The 24,866-nt window shown below is 43.9% G+C and overlaps 1 protein-coding gene across 1 annotated transcript in view; it reads right to left on the bottom strand.

The window, feature by feature from the left end:
- Positions 1 to 24,866, bottom strand: part of LOC146821852 (spermatogenesis-associated protein 7 homolog) — a 1,028,728-nt gene that overhangs the window by 557,222 nt on the left and 446,640 nt on the right. The window contains exon 4 of the mRNA XM_085609389.1: positions 13,865 to 13,912. Within this exon, the coding sequence (XP_085465515.1) occupies positions 13,865 to 13,912 (48 nt within the window). The remainder of the gene's footprint in view (positions 1 to 13,864; positions 13,913 to 24,866) is intronic.

A 24,866-nucleotide genomic window follows, 5' to 3' on the forward strand; every position in this document is an offset into this window, starting at 1 on the left:
TTGTCTGCAAATCAGACATACTTGTTATCCCCAGCACTCCTAACACACGTACTGGTGTGGCGTGCAGTGTGCTTAGCTGCTATTGCCTGTAAATGTTCCCACACACGTCATAGGAGTGCACATGTGGAACAAACAAACATAGCTCAGACCGACATCATCAGTTATTGTCAGCCATTTGGGCATGTATACACAATCCATGTACACTTGTGCCTCTTTCAGGTGAACATTGCACTGTCTGTTACACAAATTCCACACACACTTACGCAGGACTGACCCCTTAATGTCGACATGTGTCTGTCCATCGTGCTGTATATCCGTGTTGCGTTGTCCAGATGACACCCACTGCCTTCATCCCGTAATGGTGTTGTGTATGGTGGGACTAAAGCTTGCGGTCGTGCAGTGACAGCAGCTACATGCAACTCAGCACTAATGATGGGAAACACAAGTACTGTGCCATCTAACCACACGGCAGCTCATCCTTGATGTAGCAGTGTACTATATGCCATACACATCGACTTCTTTGGATGTCGTAGTGTCAGTATGTTGAGTGAGTGAAGAAAAACAACATCTGAATGCAAGTCACATGTGCATTTCACGTGACCTTGAGTCCTGTCAATGTTGTGGTTGTGTGAGTCTCTGGGGAAGCTGTTCACCACATCTCATCCATAACTCAGCCCATGATTGTGTACCCTGACATATGTAGGAGGAGACCACCCATCTTTAGACCTGTCCCTGACCTGGCGACGATGGAGGACATTGAATTCATCAGGAAATTCCGTTTGGTTCGCCGCACACTACAAAACCTATCTGGCCAGTTGGAGCCCCATTTGAAGCCCGAAAGAATATATCCGCTGCATCGTCTGCTACAGTGAAGGTTATGGCCGCACTGCATTTCTTCGCAACTGGGTCTTTCCAGTACACTGTGGCCAGCACCGGTGGGATGGCACTGCCCATGTCCAGCATGGAGTTACGTGACGTCCTGTCAGCATTGATGCCTTACAAGGACAGTCATGTCCACTTCCCGAGGATGGATGGATTGGCAGCTGTGAAGGGGATGTTCCATGACCTGGGAGTCATTCCAAATGTTGTGTGAGCCATTGATGGAACCCACATTGCCCTTGTTCCACCACAGGCAAGTGAACACATCTATAGGACCCGCAAACACTACCACTCCATCAACGTGCAAGTGGTATGCCAGGCGGATCAGATCATCTCACACGTATGTACAAAGTATCCTGGGTCGGCACAGGACTCCCACATCCTACAGAACAGCACCATACCCAAATTGATGGCCAATCTGCACCCTGAGCGGGCCTGGCTTGTTGGTGTTTGGGCTGTTTCAATGACTGATGTATGTGTGACATGCTGCTCTCCCCACATATTCAGCTCACACTGTTTGCCTGTTTGTCTCACAACTAGGTGAGTCTGGGTATCACAATCGTCTGTGGTTGCTGTCCCCACTGCGGCATCCAACCACATTGGGGAAAGTTTAATACAATGATGCACATGGGAGGACGTCGTGTGGTGGAGCGCACTTCTGGACTACTGCTGAAGTCAAGATTTAGGTGCTTGGACAAGACTGGTGGTTCACTTATGTATTCACCACAGAAGGTATGCCAGATGGTAGTCGCCTGCTGCATGCTACACACCCTGGCCTTGCGCAGAAGGATCCCTCTGATTCTGAACGATGATGAACAGCAGCAACCCCCCGCTCCCAACCCACACATGCCCAGTGATGATGACAGTGGTGAGGAAGAAGGCCTTGACCAGCGTCAACAGCTCATCGTCAGCTACTTCCGTTGAGTGTGAGTTAACAATGAGCGACTATGACTGTGTCTGCGTGCCTTGCTGTTGTCTCACAAACTTTGAAAATTGTTGCTGGCATTTTGTACACATGCAGGACTATGCGTGGGATTAGAGAACTTGGGCAGGCAGGGACTGAGCACCCAGAAGCACCCATTAGCACAGGACCGAATTTCTATAGTGCCTCACTAGCTCTCACACTCACTCAGAGGTATGCAAGCGCGTGTACACAAGTCGATAAGTTGAAGACAAGACGCGATGAAAAGTGAATTTTTTACTACAGTGTCAAAACATGCAACATACGTGCCACAAAAAGTTGAGAATGCATGAGTACATTCCATTGAGACACATCAATATAACATGACGCAAGATGTCATATCAATAATCCCTCTGGATGAAGACCCACGAGCATATCCCCCCACCCCTTGCTGGGAGGAGTTGTATGAGATGTCCCAGGTCTATGGGCTTTGTCAGCAGACCCCATTCCTCAGCCAACACATGGTGAAATGTACATCACATGTGCTGGGTCGCTCTCATCACTGGATGGATCACTCTCCAAGTGTGGGGCATCTAGCCCACCTCCCCATGACATATGAAAGGCACTCATGTCCTCTAGCAGCTGTGACACTTTGAGTCGGGGTGCCAGAACATAATGACAACAGACAATGTCCTCCGACCACGGACAGAATGTTAAGGCAGTACTCCTGGACCGCACAGAGAACAAGCTCTGCGGACACTTCTCATGTGACCGACAAATACTAATGTACTTGCAAAACGACTACGCCATGTAAATGTCGTGCGCTACAGCTGCATGATGGAAGCCGGGTTCATGCCAATCGACAATGTCCATGACGGTCAGATGATAGCCTCCCCTTGCTCAGGTCTGTGGTACCAAGCGAAACAGACCAAAGAGGTCAGCAGAGTCAAAGCAGGTGCAGACAGGGCAAAAGTCAGCAAGCTGAATGACAATTCCTGTTAGTAGGTGTGAAAAAGGTAAAAGGATATTGAATTAGTCACTAACAGTTTGTGTTGCTGACAAGTAGTTACGAATCCAAGAAGGCACAGGCAGCTTAGAAGGCAATCAGTTCCAAAAGACGATCCAAATCATCTTCAGCAAAAAGGACCGCCATCCAATCCAGCAATATGAAGGAACAGATGTACTCCTCGCACCATGAGGATGAAAGGAGCATCCCATGGCAACCTGGGAGAGGTTAGATATAGGCATGACACAGGAGCCTTTGCGCAAACGCACAGGCGCAGCTGGCAGCCCGACTGACACATTGAAAGGCATCCCACAAATGTGTATCATCGGAGCAGTCCTGATCGTAGAACAACTAAGGACTCACCCACAGCTTATGATCCAGGGTAGCAAGGGATGTGTTGGAAAGGCAGACATCCATGGCCCACTGAAAGGTGAATTGTCGGCAGGAGAACACAGGTTGCATGCAGGTGAAATAGGCATAGCGGAAGGTTAGCCTATAACTGATGTGCAGCACAGCTAATGGGACACATTCAAAGAGCAGCTGCATGCGGTCACTGTACAGTTGCAACTGACCGGGGTTCACCTGGACCACAGGACGGGCAGACATGGCGTGCGAGCACTTCTAGAACCAGCGCTCAGCTGCACAGCCACAAGTAGTGATATCAAACCGCTAAATGCAGTCTGAAAATTGGAGGAATGACACCCGGTAGTACTCCAAAAATAGCATGAAGGGACAAGGCCAGAGCCCACAAGTTTGAAAAAGTGTACAATGGCCTTCAGTATAAAAGGCTTTCGATGATTTCTGTGTCAGTCCCCCGGAAAAAAGTGGGAGTGTCATGTTCAGCAGTGACTGAATCACGCGGGACGGTCAAGGCACCTGGAATTCGAAGGTCTCAGGGCTGGTGTGTGAGCGACTACTTGTTGAAACAGAAGCCCATTGTGCCTGCACACTTATTGAAGTATGCTTTCGCTGTGGGATTGTGAGGCCACAAATGTCTGACTATCCACAGTCACATATGGGGCAGTAAGGAGTATATTGCTACAGCAAGGAACACGGTGTGCAACAGTTCCTATATACACAATGCCTGCCCTGTGACCACTGCATTTGTGCTCATTCAGGAGAATATAACTTTGGTTGTGAAACAGATTTAGCGTGGGTATGTTGTCAGGGACTGGTGTTCATGTGGGTAAACATCCATAGATCGTACATGTCACTTGAAATTCCCTGGGCAAAAGTACTTGAGTGTGTGAATGCGACAATGTCACCATCGTCCACATGACAGGATGTGTTGTGATGCTGGCTCATGTGGGCACACTGCTACGGATTTCATTATTCTGAGCTGTGTGATCTGTGACAACTTCCGTCATGTCCATGATGATGGTATTAGGGGGATGGGAGCACACTGCTTCACCTCCCAGCACAGTTCACCCCTCGGCATTCTGGTAAATGCAGTTCAGTCATGATGCTTACTTGTTATGTGACTGAGGTGTTTCACCTGAGTTGGACAGGGAGAGGTACAGAGACCCGAGTAGATTGTGGCAGCTTCCTCAGCAGACTCTGATCACAATGTATCTCACCCCTACTGATGTGGGAGGATAACGCGACACATGTGTCTAGAGTTTCACAGCACTGACCTGCACCAACCTTGGGGACACACAACAACGGTAACAGAAGTAAGCTTTTCAGCTGTACTGCATTTACTAGGATGCTAAGGGCTAAACTGCGTTGGGAGGTGCAGTTGTGTGCTCCAGTCCCCCTGCTGTCCATGTTGATGGTGTTTGCCGGTGTTGTCTGTGATGCATATTGTACAGTGTTGCCTCGTGGTGTGCTTTTGTGGTTATTCCATTATATGGTAATGCACTGTTGTTTCCTTGTGTCTTCCCAGGTTCCTCCACTCTCTCAATGGATTTTCGCTTTCACATATTCAGATACATTGCAATGTGAGTCAACATGCTACTTACTGTGATGAGAATGCCCTTGACACAAAGGCATACTGTTCTGAGTTGTGTTTATTTTGACATGAGTGACAGGTGAGGGGTGAAGTAGAAAGTGATGGTACACGTATAGTTAGGGTAGAACACACAATGGTAGAGTTCCAAAGTCCAACCGAACACTCCCATCCTTGTGGCAATGTGGTTTGGTATTTAGAACAAAGTTTATGCTTGGTGTTACAGTGGTGTCAGCAGCGGTTGCTCAGAGAACTGGTACAGCATGGTGCTGTTCCACGTGATCCTCCCTGGGTCTTTTTCGGATGCCCCCTCAGCCGTTTGGCCGGGGGGGAAGCTGCTGCATTCTCAGAGGTGTTTGAGGATTCGCTGTGATGTGACTCACCCCTACCTGTGGACGCTGCTGTGGTGTTGTGACTATCATCCGGCTGGCCACGGGGGTTAGGGGTGGGCAGCTATCTGTGCTGCATGCATGTCCCTCAGGACACCCACAAGCTGGCCCATGTACGCCACATGTTGTCCCAAGAGAGTGTCCATGGACCACTGCAGCCGGCGGAGTTCCCGCTGTCCTTCAAGGACCTGTCCCATCTGCCCCTGGTTCTGCTGTTATGCCCCAAGGACAGTTAGCACGGTGTCCAAGGCCTCAGTCTCATTGTCCTCCTGTGGTCTTCCACCTGCTCTGCTGCCACGGACCTGTGGCGGTGCCAGGTGCTGCTGCCGCACACCGTCCCTGGCATCCCCGGTCTGCCTGGTGGTATTCGCAACTGCTGGCACAGGGACAGTGTTGGAGGCAGCGGTGGTGATTTCTTCTGGTACCAACTTGTTGCTCATCCGATTAAGTTTATGCTTGGACATTTGTGTCTTTTCTATGAGTTTCTGACTACTATGTCGCAACTTCATGATTTGTGTTATGCTTTTTGTACCTACCTCCAGTGGTTTGTGAGGTTTGACAGAGTTTCCATGCATGTGTTGTGTTGACCCGAATCTTTCTGCTTTGAGGTAATGGGACTTGGGACTTGCAAATTGGCTTTTTGTGATCGCGTTCTTGTATTTTGCTTTGCAGTTACATGTGACTTCATCACTGACACTGTGAATCATGTGGCCCCTCGATGGTATTAGCTGTATGTGCACTGCCTACAACTTATGGGGGTTGCAGATTTGGCTGCCAAGTGCGGGAAGTGGGAGTCATTTGGCTTCATTCTGTCTGTGAGGGAAGGCCTTATGGGAGTTGTGGCCTTGCTGTCAGGGCTCAACAACCCCCTCCCCAGTGAGATGTCTACCTACCAGTTAGGAGGCACTGTCGATGGAGTTATCGGACACATGGCTGTGGGGTGGGGAGGGTGGGCCATGCTGTTTGAGTGGGAGGTCAGGGTGCATGAGCTGACTACCTACCCGTGAGGTGTGGTTGGGTGAGGAAATGCTCGCTTTGTGATCCGTTCATATTGAAAGCATGCATTCCACATGAGTTTGATGTGGGCTGGCGATTGAGTCACACTTTTTTGTGCACAACAGTACATAGCAGTGTGATGGGAGACATTTGTTAGTACTTACCAGCCTCCGCTCCCCCTAGATTCCTGCGAGACTCTCTGGATGCAGTATGGCAGGCACCTTCTCCTCCCAGTCGGTGAAGGTTAGTGGTGGAATGGGAGGGCTGCCACCAGTTCTCTGAGCCGCCGCGTGACATTGACACACACAGTATATAACTTACAGGAACTTTGCTACACCTTTCAATTATTTTGCTGCAAACATAGAACGTTTAAAAGTGCACAGAATTTTCATGTGTACTTATTCTCTACATCAAGGTCAGAATTGGGGTCTCTATTAGGGAATGGTTGGTCCGATTCGGTGCAGGAGGGTACAGTTGTAAGGGCAGAAGGTGTGATGAAAATGTTGTCGGTCAAACTGCAGAAAGTACGTCTCATGCAATGGCGCTGGAGAGACTGAGAACAGAAGCATATAGATCGGTCTGATGAAATATTTACCCGCTGTGCCCTGCGATGGGATATAACTGCGCGGGCAAACAGTGGGCTCCGAAGCCAGAGAGCTGACGCTCTGTATGAAGTTTTCATACATTCTGTCTACAAACGGAATGGTTAATATTCATCGCTGTCCATCTGCTGCTGTGTTTGGCTGCACAGGGAACTCGTGAAAATGAGAAGATGTTGAAGAGAATAAAAACCAATATGGGGACAGAAAAATGTTTTTATAACAATGTCCTATAGCGTGGACTATACAGGCACTTTTTAATTAAATCCCACTTTAATGTGGCTTGTGGGAGAGACTACTGAAAGATAATGTCTTTGTACAGTATAAACATAATGCAATGCAAGACCATTAAAAACCAAAACAACAGCAACGAAAGCAAGTGTCCCAGTAAATTCGAGATATGATAAACATAAGAATTTATAATCATATGTAAATAAAAATAAAATTAAAATAAAATGATATATATATATATTTTACACATTATATATGTATACCAACAGGTCGTTCCCTCGTAATTGCAGTACACCTTTTACAGTAATGGTCTAATAGTAATACACACAAAACACCAGTCAAAACTAAGCAACATAGACAACATAAATAGCACTTCAGTAAAAAATTCAACATACATGTGTAAACGATGGTCTCTTAAAACTAAGCTCACCTAAACTAATAGGGAGTGTTATCATTGCTACTGAGCATCTACCATGAACACGTGGTCCTATAAAAGCAGGGGCGTAACACAGGCCCCCGCATCCCCTGCAGTGCAGGGGGGGGGCCCAAGCTCCAGGGGGCCCCCTCAGCACTGCACTTCAGCCGGAGAGCTCTTGATAGAGCCCGGAGGGGGGCCCTCCACGTACCTTGCAGGGAGGCCCCCTCAATTATCGTTACGCCACTGTATAAAAGATAATGGATAAATATGAAGGAATTAAGCGAGGAAGCATCACACGAGATCTGTATGTGAAGGGACCAATATTGTATCCTGATGAAGCATGTGATGTTTTCGGACCTTGTAAGATTTTAGCAGATTACAAGAAAGAGCTGATTACAGAAACCCTTGGAAATCCTTTTTAGAATGTTACACCTGAGTACCGTTTTTATCATAATCCTGTGTGGACTACACATTTTCACAAAAAAAAGCACAACATGAGAAATAATTCCAAGAATGAATATTAAAACAATCAAAAAAGTGTAGCTCTCGAAATAAATATATCACTGAATAAGGTGGTGGTGGTGGGAAGGGAGCACCTCCATGAGCTCTAGAGCCTGATCGCCACCCTGAGGCCTGCCAACTTGAATACAAATCTCACAGTGTGAGGAGACGGCAATCAAAGGGGTTCAGATCTCAAGCCAAGAAGTACCTAAAAGGGACTTTTGTCTGCACCTGCCCCCTAAGCCACCTCCTCCCAAAAAAAGAAGTTTGCTGAGGTTGGTGCCGATGTCCTGGGGTGTTTTCATACCCCTTAAGTACTTCAGCAGTTCAAAGCCTCAGCAAATGAGCTTAAAATCCACTATTTACAGTGGTTTTCAGCTCCTTTTCCCTGGCACCATGTGACATGTGCTCCTCACTAGATGACTGTGTGATGGGAGGCAATATAGTGTCACATGTTGGCACCGTGGGAGTTGGTAGGTCTGCACCATAGAGGTCGCCCCAAGTCGCCCGAAGCCTGCTCCCACTTTCCCTGGCTTACCAGGAAAGATGAGGAGGCTCTTTAGCGAGGCCAGTGATCATTGTCTGCTTGGGATGCCATATTATCAGTCTGACTGGATTGTGCTGCCTTTGACCGCAGCATATTCGCATCCCTCCCTCTCTATGTCACCATTTTCTGTGTGATCCTGTACACTCTCTGCGGCAAGACTACTCTCTCTAGGGCATTCGCCATGTCATGAGGAAAGCCAGCATACCAGCTAGTGGTCCTCCCAGGCTAAGGGCTCGATTACGAGTCTGGCACTACACAGACTGCCAGACTTGCGGAGGCGCGCGGTGGTGGTCTTCCGACCGCCCTATTACAATTAGGGTGGTCGGACTCCCATTTCCCTGTCACAGCCACCAGGGAACCGCTGTTCCCTGGCGGTGGTGCAGCAGTGTAGAGGCAGCAATATGCATGGCGGGACCGCAGCGGTCCCACCAAGCATATTACAAGTTTCCTCTCTGCCACGGTTTTCATGGCGGGTCCTCCTCTATGAAAACAAGGCACTGGACCATATGGTGCATGCAGGAGGGGAACAATATGTGCCCCCCTGTGTACATGCACTCCAGTTTGCACAGCATGGAATTTACAGTCCATGCCATGCAGGAACTGCTTTTGGCATTCCCATTGGAGTGCCCATTTTCTGAGCCACCGCAATGGAAAAAGAAAAAAAAAAAATACCGCCAGTGAGTTGGCGTTAGGTCCACCTCCTTCTATCACAGCTTGTTTATTGTTATGTTATAAAATGTTATGAGGTACACGTATGCCTATGCTGTATCCTAACATGTACATGTAGAATAAGGCTCTACGAGAACTATATAGGCAAAAAACAATAACATTTGTTCTTAAAAAAAAAAGTACCACCAGACATGAGAAACAAAAACAAATCTTTTAAATACAAAAAGTTGCAGACATTATTAAAAACACTTAACACTAAATTAAATAAATCAAATAATGTGCATAATATCTTCTGCATTAAAAGATACATAAATATTTTTCAATAAAATATTAACAATGAATTAAAACAAAATACTATAATTTCAATTCCTTCCCACCTTTAATGCCCTACAAAACCAACAATCCGCTGCTAAAATACACATTACTAACAAAAAGGTAAACATTTAAATATACTATAAAAAGAATTAAAAAGTATTAATAAAACAAACATAAAATAAACAACAAGTATAATTATTCATCCACTATATAAATATTTAAAAATTAAAACGAATTCAAGTACATATAAAATGATTTGCAAATGTATTAGTATCCCACCCTATTTCACTACAAAAACCCAATACTTAAATATATGTTACAGGCAAAAATATAACAATTTAATTATATAATAAAATTATAATACTGAAATAATGCGACAATTAAAACATACAAAATATAATAAATTAGCAATTACATATTAAAAAATGAATGACCATTAATATACAATTATGTGTCATTTAATAAACTTCCCACCCTACGCCGCAACAAAAAACAACTCTGTAGTACTCTAATAAAAATAATTACTCAAACTTTAAAAATGCAAATACATTAAAAATAACAAGTTAAGCTTTAATACATAAAAGAAATATTAAGCAATTACAAACCAAAATTAGTGATCAATAAAATATAATTCATTATATTTTACATTTCATACCACACTGTTCCCCTGTAAACTGATCAACCCGCTACTACATTATAAATTGGTAACTTAATAAAAAAAAAGAAACATTTTAAATTACAAACCATAGTACAAAAAAATTATACTTTTAATACTAAAATCTCAAATTATTTTTTTTAAGTAATATATATTAAACTATACAAAAAGAAAATTGTTTACCAATATTAAATAATACAATGTTAAGTAAAATGATATTTTATACAAATAAACAATTTTCTTGACAAAGGTATTCTGTGACACGATATTTCAGTACTAAAGATATTTGTGAAACAATATTTAAGTATCAAAATATTAAAAACTCAATATTTTGTCCAAACACCAGCATGTGCTGGTCTGGGAAGATGGTCCGCCCTTTGTTGGTTTGCTGCATGCTGCTGAAGTTGCTTCCCTAACCGAGGGTAGATGAATCAAAGACACCAGAGGATAAGGGGCCCTGATATCTTGACGAGGACACTAGATTAATCTCAACTTTGTTCATGGAGGCAGTCAGGTTTGGGTACTGACATTTAATAACTCTGTGGACAGCAGTCATCGTGAAGAAAGTGAATGGCAAGAAAAATGTTCCATGCCTCTTGCGCAGCATTGATGCAATGCTCCACACAGATCTTAAATTAGCTTTACCTATAGGAAACTTCTCTATCCTCTTGTACTCCAATTATGCCAATAAATATCTGCCCTTTTGTGCAAGTTTTCTTCTAAAATTGTTTTCTCTTAAATGTCTTAAATGACTTGATGGTCTCTGTAACTCTCAATTTTTCATCTTTATGTGTAATGGATCGTTTGCATTCTGGCAGTAGGGTGGGATAAATGCTGCACTATTTATCTACATTCATATTTATGACCTGGTTTGTGTTGTTCTTGCACCACGCCACGTGGTGTTAGAGCGACGCAAACCGTAAGTCAGATTTTTGAAGCCACGCAAAGCCACTTTGTGTGACTCCAAAAATCTGGAGTATCGCAACGCAGCACACATTCCTGCGCTGCGTTACTTTGCCCTGGGTTGGTGTTCCAAGGGCGTTCCCATGCAACTCCATGGTTTTTGACGCATTACCAAATTTACAAGAGCATTCTGCAGCACACATAGAAAGTAGAAAATGCCTCTCAGACTGCAAGGTGTCCCTTCCTGCACAAAAACAATCCTGCATGCAACAAAGGCACCCTTGCTCCATGGTGCAAGGGGGCCTGTGTTGGCCCTAGGCTGCCAAAAGTGCTCCAGCATAAGGGGAAAAGTCAGGAATGCACCATATGATTCAAATATGGGGAGAGGTGTTGACCTAACGGCTAGGGCGGTCGACTTCGAGTCTGGGGAACTGGGTTAGAGTCTCGCCAATGACACTGAACATCCTGTGATTCTGGGCAATCTCCCCGTGCCTAACAAAAAAAAAATTGTGACCTCATGTAATGCAACTGGTGCTATGTAAAGCACTCTGATACCCTATTTGGGTCAAGTTTGCGCTATATAAAACTTTTGTTAAAAAAAAAATATATATATTTCTGCCCTTTCTCAGTGACGCAGTGCAGCAAGGTGAATTGCTGTGCTGCACCACAATTCCATAAATATGCCCCCTGGTTTATGAGAATGACATGTTTCCATGCATTCATGAGTTGGTGCTCCTAGGCATATGCACAATATAACGGTGCTGCCTAATGGCAAACCCATCTCTCCTTTCATGCTTGATGTACCATTTCTGAAACCTCTGTATCCAGGGCACTTTGATACGTAAGTGCACTACGTGCTAGTAGCTGCTGTTGTTCTCTTCATATAAGGCCGAAGATAGAGTTCAGAAACAGACAGTGAGTACAGCAAGCACTAAGAGGCCCGGGAGCGAAGACTGGGACTCTATTCACTGAAATAAATGGTGCTTGGTGACTCCAGTAAACAAATCACTGGGAGTCAGTGACCAGTTTGGAGGCGGGGGGTTAACGGGTGGGTGCAGCCTGTCAGTTTTCTCTGGCAAAGGGACACCCTGTAGTATTGACGCCCCTCACCCCCAATCTTAGGTTAGCCTCATATTAGAAAACAAACCACTAAGGCACCTTCTGCTGCGCTTCTGACAGGCTCAAGGAGCCCGTCAGTGCATCGGAGGGTCAGTAATTCCGACAATGAGGACGGTGCCTGCTTTAACACCGCCATAGGAATTACAATGTCCCTTTCCAGCTGCCCTATTATGGTGGTTCACCCGCCATGATAAGGTAGGTGGAAAGTGACTTTGGGGGCCCCTAGCAGGGTCCCCACCCCCCGGCCCTCTGCTATGGGGCTTGGGGGCACCTATGGTGCCCCCCCTAAACATCCCTGCACTACATGGCAGGACACGCACGCTTAGCTGTGTCTGAACCGGGGTGGCGAAGTGAGCTAAAGAACGATGATGGATTCAACCCAGATCTGTGACTGGGGGTGAATGTCTGAAAAGTTTCAGCGCTCAGTCCATCATCTCCTTGTGTTTGCTTCTTTCATGCATAGTGCTTGCACCATAGTTCAGGGATGTTTTAAATGTGTTTATTTTCTATTGGGGCGTGTGTTGCAGCCACAGCACACGACGCAATAGAAAACATACACATTGCGACCGCCTTCGGGCAGCAGGCTCGCCGACTTCTAGTCAGGCGGTCCTGCTTCCGCATGGTAATCAGCTGTCTTAATTTGAATAGATCTTAATTTCATTTGTTTTAAATTTTAACATAACCTTACTACATTTGTACCATGTGGGCCTGAAATTGTTTTCTATAGCTCTTACTACTCGAGCCAAAGCCACACTCATGTAAGATATATGCAGTGTGTATGAAAGTTAAGAAGGTGGATTAAAAAAACATACTCTGAACAATAACTGAAATCACTAATTTCAACTGAGTAAAAAAAACTATGCTGATGCTAGTACGTGTCTGCGTGGATGAAATAATCAATACTGCATAAGTTATATTATGTTGTTTGGATCAGCATTTTTATAGCACCTGCTATCATTACCCTTGGCACCTTTATCATGTCAATATCAATATGAGATATCCCACATAGACACACTTAAACTGTTCACTTAGAATGTGGCAGAGCAGTAGAAATGGGAATCCCTTTACCTGGAATTTTTTGTTCCCCTGCACTACAAAATTGACACTTTACAGCATAAATTCGCTACTTTTTTTACCCCAACACACCTATGAAGGCGCGCTTTAGACTTGAGGTTATCCTATTACTGTCACTTACACCTCAACTTTACTGCTGAGCAGCAAACACAACGGTAGCGGCTCCAAAAAATGGTATTACCGCCGTACACCATTGCAATCGTATTTATCAGCGATTTTAAATGAGGGTCCTTGTAAACGCTACAGAAGGGGGGAAACCCGATTTCCACACAAGTTTCCACACAAATGTGTGTGCTGTTAAAATTGAGACGGAAACAGCTTTTGTGATGACGTTTTACAGCATCACTGATGCATTCAAAGTGCATCAGAAGATATAGAATAGAAAAAAGGTGATAGTAATTGCAAAGGAAAAAAATGACCACAGCATTGCAGCATCAGAGTTTTCCTATTAAGCCCCATTTCCCCCTCAATTGACTACATTGACGTTATTTCTCCCAATCGTTCCCGCCCAATTTACCACTGCTTTTGAAATGGGCACTGATTGTTCCTAATGTACAACATTATGGTGGGCAAATATGCAAAGTGGTTTCAATAATCATGTTTATAAATTTGGCAGAGACGATTGCTTAACACGTGATCCTCAAAGATCATAAAAAACACAGACAAAGCCGTCAATTTGGAAACATGATTTTAGGCAAAACGTCGAATACTCACACTTAATGCTTGTTCGTAGTGTGCTTGGTGCCGATGAATCTACTGCAGCTGAAATAAAAAGAGAAAACATTGAGCTTGGCTTTCATCTGGATATTTTAAGTCCCTTCATCATCTTGTGTACCTGCACTTATATTTGACCAATGTTCCCTGCAAATGCCTTTATTATTTAAGGAGATTTAAACATCCTAAGAAATGAAAAGGACAAAACAAAATTATTGCTGTGAGTGACAGGGCTCTGTATAATAATAATACCACCGAGGGCAGAGCAAGCACAAGCAAAGAGTTCCCATAGCTGCAGCAAGCCGGGATACACTTGCCAACCCCGGAAGATGCCACAAACGAGTGTCTTTTAAGGTACTATTGTCCTAATCCTCACAGTGGGCTAATATCAACCCAACTGACAAGTGCAATACAAATCGTATCTGCACAGATACACTTTCTCTGGTCCTGAAGAAAGCCCCCTAGACCCAGCTGGGCAAACGGGGCTAAAACAGGTCGATCATATAAATGGACTTCTTTGTGTGTTAGACATAGTAACATGGTCTAAAATCACATGCTCACTATTTTAATTTCTTTAAATTCCCACTCACCAATAAATATTTGCACTCAAGTGAGGATTTTTGAAGAATTTTAATTTCACTTCAAGCACTTTTTAACCTATTTGTCTCTATTGTTTGCACATTTTTTCAGAAAAGAAAGAGCCAAGCGCAAAAGTCACGAACGAGCCTACCTCCAGGCATCGCAGAGGCCGCCCCCAAAGGGGGCCATGAAGGCCGGCGTTATAACAGATTCTGGAGCCCTGTAACGATTCAGTTCCAGCTGCCTAGAGGCGCCCAGAAGCAGAAGGGGCGCTTCCTTTTGGCAGATTCGCATCACCTGGCCTAAGAGGGTCCAGGTGAGGTTTTGGAACCCCCAATCAGCAACCGCCTGTCTCGGCGGGAAAATCATGGGGGGGATATATGGCGCCACTCCTTAATACAGCCCATTACGATTTGTGGAGTTGGTGAGTGGCTCCGGAACTGTCAGGGAGATTTACGATGCCATGATATGTAAATGAGTTATGACAAACAAGTGATTTATGACCAACGAATAGGTTATGACAAATTATTTATGACAAGCAATGCAAAGGATTTACGACATCAATTTTTCACTGACATGAGACAAATGATTTACGATATGACTTATGACCAACAAATGATTTTATGGCAAATGATTTATGACAAGCAATGCAACTGATTTATGACACCAATTTGTGACTGTTATTGACACAAATGATTTACAATATGCTTATGACCAGCGAATGATTTATGACATATGATTTATGACAAGCAATGCAAATGATTTATGACACTAATTGATGACAGCTCATGACACAAATGATTTATGATACATGAGTGATTTATGACATTTGATTTATGATGAGTAATCCAGAATGATTTATGGCAACCGATTCATGATGGTTCATGGTAATGATTTATGACCTTTGACATAAGATTATGTCCAGGGGATTGCACAATGAGTTTGCATATAAGGGTAATAAACTGCAGCCAACAGCAACCACACAACTACGAGTGTTGGCTGTCTTTGGTAAAAAAATAAGTAAGAAGGTTTGCATGCCATCCTGGAGTGGGCACAGTGCAGGTGTTATGTATGTATGGATGTTTTGTTATTTTTGAAGCACAAACCTGCTGACTAGCTACAGCGCACTGCATGGGACAAGCTTCACCAGGAATACAGAGGTGGAGGGACACAGGGAGAGAGCAAAGCTAGTGAAAGACTAATAAGTTAGTCTATATCAGGAAGTATTCCTTGATGAGGTGAGTTTTCATTTTCTTCCTAAATTTTGGGAGGGTTGGTGCGCCATAAGACATCATTAGTAATAAAGGTACAGAAGGTACCAATGCAAGATTGGTTGGAGTAAGACACATGGACAGGTTGCTGAGGAAAGATGCTGAAGAGATGAATTCCAACTGCTGATCCAATGACAGCATAGGGTATGTGGGGAAACTATACATGGCATATATTATTAAATTGTAATAATAAAAAATAGTCCAACAATTACAAATTAAAAATAATTAATAATCAATTAAATAACCATAAATTAATTACAATTAATATAACATTATTTGTAATTTAATAAACTTCCCAACCTAATCCCCAACAAAAACCAACAACGCGCTTCTACAATAAAAATAGCTAAAAATTCAAAAATGCATATGTATTAAAATAACAAATTAAACTTTAATCCATAAAATAACTAATTAAGGCTAAGTAAACTAACACAGCCATATAAGTTAATAAGCTGACAACATGTAGATACTTTAAGTAGGGAATAGACTGGTACGTTATGGATGTGTGATAAAATATGGTGGGAATTTATCTAACGTTAGCCCTGATTTGCATATTATCTGCTGAGTTGTTTACAGCAATTATGACAGCTATAATACACATGATTTCTAGACTAATACTGCAAAATAAATAATCATATAATGGTGTGAAACCAATCAGTGTTTGTACTGCTTTTGGGGGACAAATGGCTGGTTCCATTTAGCATTACCTTCAGATAGGAGATTCCCTGACAGTTTTGCTTGACTCCTAAAGCTCCATTTCCAACAGAGCACAGCTTGCAAGAGAAAGAGGTGAGATACTCCAGCTGGGTGCTCTTCACTCCGAAAGAGTAATTTCCTTTAGGGACTAAGGAGATCTACTGGGTGCGACCATATTAATATTGGGCTGTGCAAGAAATGGCACCCAACATGGGGCCTAGACCCTGAGAGCCCAAAACCCCCAAGGATAAGTTGCACACACAAGCCAACAAGAGAGGTTCAAAGGTATTTTATGACCCTCCTCAGTAACAGGAAAGGCACCCTCCTAGTCTGATTGATGTCTGTTGAGCTCTGAACATTAACATAGAACTTGCTCAAATCACTAGTACTGATTCTTGAGTCTTTGTGAACAATAGCATGAGAAATAGAGGAGGTAGAGCTGGAGACATCAGATGCACCAGAAAACATGTACACCACTCCTACCATTAATTTGACGGCCAGACGATCCCCAGTAACTGGGGGCCAAATCACACTAGTGGGTGAAGTCAAACCTTTAAATACTACTCAAGTATGCTATACATGGATTGAAATAGTGGCTGCAAATGAAGCAAAGTTATTTACAAAACATACATTAATACTTCTTCCAAACCAATGTGATTCACAAATATTTAGTGAGGTGCCATTACGTTACATACAGCACATGACCCTATTGCGAGGAAGACTACCACAAGTGCTGCAGAATGTACGCTTAGGTCTTCTGACACAACCAGGACAGACCTGGTGCACATTACGTATAAAGATACCACCCTCAAGAGAGGGCTGCACCCCCATAGCAGAGACCAGGAATATGCAGATGGAAATAATAAATATATTCAAACGGTTGCATTACAGCAGTGAGGCACGGAGGTCAAGGGTACTGTTCAGAAATTTGCACATGCACAAGCAACTGCTATTAATTCACATGCTATAACTGCAGCTAGGACTGGTGTAACCTCCATTAGATTCTGACCCATAAACACCGAATGATGAACTGTGCCTTCAATTGGGAATGGTATTGAACCAAGAGCAATGCAACCAAGAGTATAGCTCTAATATATATGCCACCACACAATGTATAACCTCAGTAGGTACTTTGACTTAAGAAGTCCTCAAGCATATGCAAGAAGAGTATGGTGCTTGTGAAAGAAGTAATTAGGTAATATTTATAACGTAACTGACATAATTCTTGAGCACATGAAACAAATGCATCTTTATTGTGCAAAGATGTGCCACAACTCACAAGATCAGGAAGAAGTGGGCTCGTCAGTGAATTCCTTTCAAGGATATATCTCCATGGGAAAATAAATCCTCATAACAAAGCCAAGGACACCCAAGGTAAAACCAAGATTAAACAATTAGAAGAGTCAGAAAGAAAAGAAACAAGAGATGCAATGATTTCAGAGGTACATTGTGAAAATGGGGAGTGGCTTTAAGAAAAAGAAAACCCAATCCTATCATTAAGCTGAAAAACAAGGAGGGTATAACATGAGAAAGGGGAAAATGAGGGCTCCAGAGAGATATTGATACCCCGATGAGCATTATTCTAAATCTTCAAAGGATCATTGAGATAAGAGACTAAATCCAAGTTGAAGTGCCCACTCAACTCATTGATTTCCTGGACTTAATTGACTGATTCATATTTTAATAGTTCTTGCAATGGACGACTGGTCCCTTCAGATTATAATTGATGATCCTCTTGTGGAGTAATTGATAATGGAAGTTTTTTCTTCTCTACTGCCCCAGCCACTCAATGACTGGTATGCCATAACGGGGCCATTACATATGGTTCTCACACTATACAAGAATCAAGAGAGCTAAAGATATAAATACAGCTCCACATGTAATCCGGTTAGGGAATGAAAAGTTTAGAAACAGTATCAGATGAACTCATAGGACAAGCTGGACCACAAACAAGTTTTAGATTAATTGCAAACTCAGGGAACCATCACCCCTGACCATCAAATACAAAAACCAAAATATTGAAGTCAGAGAAGCCGTAGAGGTTAATACTGGACTATCTCAATTTAAACCAACACTGTACAACCTACGCTAAAAATAGAGGACAAAGTACTCGATCAATGAGGCAATTCCCATACAAAAATTACAAAACCACATAGACATAGCAGATAACATGTTTTTACACAGATCATATCCCCGGTGTTGTATTACTTAATTTTATTTATGTTTGGGGAACAGAGTACCTTTTACGAGTCGACTGCAGGGGTATAAGAATAGCCCCAGCATCTACTCAGTCCGAACAATTGGGTTAATACATCACAGATGAAGAATCAGATGAACACCTTAAACATAACCACCTTAAACATATAGATGGGATAATCATAATACTCAGGCAGGTTAAAAGCTGAATTTCAGAAAATCTAAAATATGCTCCCTGAATCAGATCTTTCTGGGATATGTGTTATGGAATAAATGACAGGAACGTGTGTGAGAAAGTCATCCTTTTAGCCCTGATCACCCCCATTGTTTGACTGATACTGGTGGTAACTGACTCTGTGCTCTGTTTTGAAGGGTATATGTTAATTAGGTGCAATTACAATTGGCAAGGACAACCTCCCTGTAAGACACTAGTACATGGTAGGGCATGTAGGTTTAGAGGCCCAGCAGCTTTGAGGCACTGAAGTGTGCACTGCTGTGTTGCCTGCTGTCATTTCACAAGTCAGCCCTGCTTTGCAAGCTGCTTTTAAATTCAGATTACATGCACATTTGACTTTGGATTTGAAGGTACCTCCAAAGTTTCAAACTACCTTATTCTTTCAAATATGTCACTCCTAAGGTCTACCCTAGGTGCCCCCAGGGTAGGGTAAAAATAAGCAGGGACATTTTAAAATTGGTTGTATATATCCTGGTGAGGCAAAAACTACCAATCCCCTCCCCCCCCTCATTATAGCATTTTAGCTCCATAGGCCAAAATGGGAATACTGTACTACAGTGTAACTATTGACATGAGTGAGCTAAAATAATATTTCAAGGACTTAAAAGACTGGTAATGATAAATCCAACAATTTCCCACTGTTGAATTTATCATAATTAATACAGAAAAGAAGTTATAGAACTTTCTTTTCTGCCAGTGAAAATCCAGTCTTCTAGCAGCCTCTACTGATTCACCAGCCCTTACCAGGCTTAGCCACACTGCTATGATGAGGTGATAAGTGGCCTGCATAGAGACAGAGGTTATCTTGTGGGGGAGCTCTGCAGCTGCAGAGAACAGGCAAGGAAAGGGTCTGGGTAAACAAAATGAACAGCAAGGAATGCCACCCTGGCCTACCTCCTCTTCCTGTAACCCCTCCCCCAGCCAGTTGGGAGCCCCAGGAATGGAATTTGCAGAAGGTCTGTATAGGGTGTGCTAAAGGAAAGGAGACACAACAGTAGGTTGGCTTAGCCAGCTCTTACTCCCAAGGAGAGAAATTCCCCCATCTTGAATTTCAAAGTACAGTGCTTTGTTAGGCAAGAATATGCCACACTTTGGAGGAATCTGTCATGCTTTTGGGTGGCACCCTGTATCCCATTGGTCAGTGGTGCCCCTCTAATTATTGCCCCAGAACATTGGATAAAAATGTGAGAGCTGCATAGCAACTCAGATCTGCTGCCTGAAACTACAAGAAAAAAGACTGCTCTGCTGAAACCCGTGTGTGCACCCCAAAGCATTGCACTCTTAAGGACTACTCCTGCTGGACACTTGAAACTACAGCCCTCAGGACTTTACCTTGCTTCAAAAAGGATTAAGGAGTGGACTTCCTGAAAGCAACAGGTTAACAGCACTCACCTGCACCATCTCCCCCATGAAGTCCCCATCCTAAAGTGCATCGAGTGGACTTTTAAAGATTTGGCCAGGTGCATTGTGGGTACTGTAGTCCTAGCCTTCCAAGGACTATATCAGAGCTTCTAGACCCTTGGATCTGTGTTTTGGACACTTTGAACTGTCAAGAGGAACTTCAGGAAGAAGTTCCAGAAGTTTGGAGAAGTTTGGAGCAACTTTTGGAAAAAAATCCGTAAGGTGACCGACCCGATGTTGAGAGTCAGGCCGCCGACTCCAAACCATGGACCCGGCCTGGATTTCAGGTTTGTCCAGCTGAAAGCGCCAGAGCTCAAGACTTCTAGGATGTCACCAAGGCCTCACGCTGAGTCAAGCCACCATCGTTGACAAGAATCCTATCCTGAGGAGGAGCCTCGCTTGACCATTGGCCTCAAACTTTGATTTTGTCCCGGTCAGGAGTGACCAGATGTCCCATGTTGGCACAATGTTTTTAAGCACCAGAAAGGGTTTATTCTTTAAAAATTCATATCTCTGGTTCTCTACATTCGATTTTGTCATTTTTGTGTTATTTTAATCATAAAAGTATTTCCAGTTCATATACCTTGGTTTTATATTTTTATTGTGTGTTTTGCCTCACTTATTTAGTGCACTCATGTTTTTTAATGCTTTACACACCTATCTCCTAGGTTAAGTCTGCCTGCTCGTAGCCAGCTACTAAGGGTTGAGCCAGGGGCTTATGTATTGAGACCTTGACTGGACCTTATATTGCGCTCGTGGCCTTACTGCTAGTGGTAGGTGCATACTTACCCCTACTAATAATCCACTTTCTAACAACTTGCTTTTGGGTTTAGAGAGAAATGTGGGAGCCCCTGAACACTTAAGAAATTTCAAGCATTATTGAGATTTCTCATTTATGGGTGAACCTAGCTCCCATGTTAGGCAGAGGGAGTAAAACCTTGTACAAGTGGATTACCCCAACATTTATGCAGATAGACTGGAAAGGAGAGCCCTCTCAAATCCTTGAATACTTGCAAAAAGTTATGATTGCAATTTCACGTTTGTAAAAACAAGGCAACAGGACAATTTCGTGATACAAAAGTTCCAAGCCAGTAAGGATATGGATATATTATCTACAATGAAATTCAGATTACTGCAATTGTGTATAAATCACATATATATTCTACAGCAGAAAATGTTGCACTTCAATAAAGTTATCACAGCAGTTTAAACGTCTCCAGTTAAACACGTGCAAATCTGAGGTCCTGCTGGTGGGGAGAGACACTGAGCTGTGGAGTGAGCGCTGGTGGCCTTCGACTCTGGACTGTTCACCCGCCCCTAAGCAGGCAGTCAAAAACCTGGGAGTATGGGTTGACTCAGCCATCAGCTTTCAGGACCAAACCAAAATGGTAGCGGGAACCTATTTCGGACTCCTGCGCAGACTTAAACCACTACTGGGCTTCTTTGACCCCACAGTCCGTCAGGTTATTATCCAGGCCACCATTCTATTGAGGTTAGAATATGCTAGTTGACTTTATGTAGGCGCTAATAAAGTTGAGATCCTACGTTTGCAAAGGGCACCAAATGCAGCCACCTGGACTCTCCTTGGCCTACCTAGAGCCTGTCCCACAACGAACGCCATCCGCAGATTACATTGGCTGCCGGTCGCGAAACGTATTGAGTTTAAGCCTCTCTGCATCGCTCATAAAATCCTGTACCTCCATTCCCCAGATATTTTGGCAAATCTCTCACTCTACATACCCACCCATCAATTTCATTCCATGGGCCAGCATCTTGATGTTGTCCAGGTGTTGACTCAGGTCAGCGCTTCGCTCTCCAACCTGCAGAGGGTCACCCCCCCCTCCCAAGGTCAGCGCTTCACTTCTGACCTGCACTGAGGATTACAAGGATCAGCTCCCCACTCTCATCGAAATCATCGTATCTGCTTTGAATACCGCTGCAGGAAGACTTTCCGGCATGGCTCTTCTGCGACACGTTGCCATGGTTACAATGAGTTAACCAGCAATGCTCATTGACACTGCATCAGTCGCCCACGTCAGCAGGAGTGGTGCTGTGTTCTCCATTGGTAGCCGGTCCTCCTGATAGGACCAACGACCTAGGCCCTCCTATCAGGCCCATTGACTCCCCATCGGGAAACACCCATTACAACGACTCCGTATTCACGCGCTGCCATCGCAACGCGGGTTTAACATCGCGGGAGGCTTAACATCGCTGGGTTTTACATAGCGGACACATTTACTTCGGTGACGTTTGCAACGCGGGTTTAACATCGCGGGAGGCTTAAGACCGCAGGGTGCAAAAGTGAAGGTAGTCACTACAGCACATACTGCTGTGTGTGTTACATCATACCTGCATCCTGACAGAATGCTAAGGTAATTTACGTGAAAGAGTAAACTATTATGAATCAGACCATACTGCTGCACTGGGAACGTAAAATAAACAAGCATGCAGTTCTACGCAAGCCCGGTCTTGAACTAACTTTATTTAACCGATGCTCACAATATAACTTTGCTTGGCACAAGCCACAGCTCATGGTGTGTCACGCAAACACAGCTGAACAAAATATTCTGAGGTTCCCACATTCTTTTATTAACACGCCTTGTTTTCCCCCTGTAGAAACTAACACAATAGGTGTCTCGGTGCAATGTACGTTTGAGGTTTCGCTTGCGCTGTTTTGGGAAGTCCTTTGTATTATAAAAAAAAAACTTCTTTAAAGGGCTGTAATTTGCTTTTCGTGCTACATATGCATTTTTTCACAAAGCCATTGTGGTAATGAAGCTAATCCTAGCTGCAGCAGTGATCAAGTTTGAGCTCACAGCCAATCAGAGGTGGAAACGGATTCACAGTGTTCTTAACAACGATTGGCTTTGGTAACTCTGCTCACCCAGGAATTGGTCGGAGGACTATCCGTTCATTTGTGTATTAGAGTTAAGTCCGAAGATCGAAAAGAACAGGCTTGTTGTAAATATACAGTGGAGATTAGAGATGAGGCACCGGAAAAGCGTCTGCTCACTTTGCCAGCCCGTGCTGGCACAACGAGGAGCGGACAGTAAGCAATGCATACTTCAGTGCAAGTATTGGTTAGTCTGTACAATCGTGCAAGGGGCTCCAACAGTTTTCAGGGGCGGCCAGATTGACTGATATGAAGCAGGAGTGAAGGTGTTGTGTGGCAGCCTGAGAAGGGGGCCTCTGTATCACAGCTGGCGCTTAACCCCTTCTGTGATTAACCCCTTCTGTGCCGCACGGCGGCAGCTCCAAAAAGGAGGCACTTGCTGGGAGCGGGAGAAATACACCATAATTGACAAGTGCACCCACACCTCACAATGTCAACTGAGGGGCAGGCAGCCAAAGTGGGAGTCATTTAAAAATGCTCCAGGTTTTTGCTGCTTTGTCTTAAAGGCAGTTGTTTACGAGCTTGTTTCCTTACAAAAAAGTACAAGTCCTTTTCTTCACTGGGAGCTCGCTAGTGGTGTTCCTTGACTCCAAGCTGCATAATTCCTCATATTTATTTTCCAGGTTCCTGGCCTCATAAAATTATATTCCCGCTATAGTAATCCATCAAGTATTACACTCTCCGCCTTACCAGGCATGAACTGCTTACCTTGAGCCCAAGCCTAGACTCGAACGACATCTGTCAGACTCCCACAGCCAAACGTTAGCGGTCTGACCTGTTCCCAGGTATCTAAATACTTTTATCAAAATACCTCCTGCACTTTATGCCACAGATGCCTCACACGCTTGTCGAAGGCCATCCACATCTGCCTCTAATTGTTCAGTTGCTTGTGACGAGCCCCGTCTGTTCCTCCGGGAAACACCCATTACAACGACTCCGGGTTTCGCTGCAGCCTAATTCCAGGGAGTTTACAAGCCAAAAAGATAAAACATTGCGCGTTGTAATGGCGTGCGATACTTCTGTATGCGTCGTAATGGATTGTGCTATAGTGTCAACAACATTGGCGTTGAAACGCCATGCGGTGGAAAATCGTGCGAAGTAAAAGTCTTTGCGATGTGGAAACTGCGTGCTACACGCACGCGTTGTAATGGTTTGCGATGTACTATCATACATCCCTCCCCATCAGCCGCCTCTGTTGCTTGGACTCAGCACTGTTGACGTTACCCGCCGGCAAATGTATTGTGTTCAGCAGGATCTGTGGGGTGTTTACAGCCAGCCTGCTCTCCATACCGAACTCTCAAGAACATGCGATTACCCCAGCCCAGAGTGATCAGACGTATAATTTTTCACTACAGTGCCGTTTCACACTGGTCTAGCATGACTGTCAGTAACCTGTGAAGCTTCAGTGCTTTGTGAAGCACAGTATTTTCAATGAGACTTTGGAAATTCAATATCTTAACGTCTATACACTGGGTTTTGTTATTTTGGTCTTGTTTTGTTCAGAATATAATATTCTATTTTTCTAAATCTATATGGATTCTTTTTGTGGTGTATTAATTGTGTTACTGTGTGAGTGTGATGCACAAATACTTTACATATTGCCGCTTTAGATAAGCCTGACTGCTCTGTGTCAAGCTACCAGAGGGAGCGCATAGGTTATCTTTTAGTGTGTATCTAACTTACCATGACTAGAGTGGTGGTTCCTGCCTGGCCTTGGTGCATACCTCAGCC

The sequence above is a fragment of the Triturus cristatus genome, chromosome 6 (genome assembly GCF_964204655.1).
Source record: "Triturus cristatus chromosome 6, aTriCri1.1, whole genome shotgun sequence".
Taxonomy (NCBI): domain Eukaryota; kingdom Metazoa; phylum Chordata; class Amphibia; order Caudata; family Salamandridae; genus Triturus; species Triturus cristatus.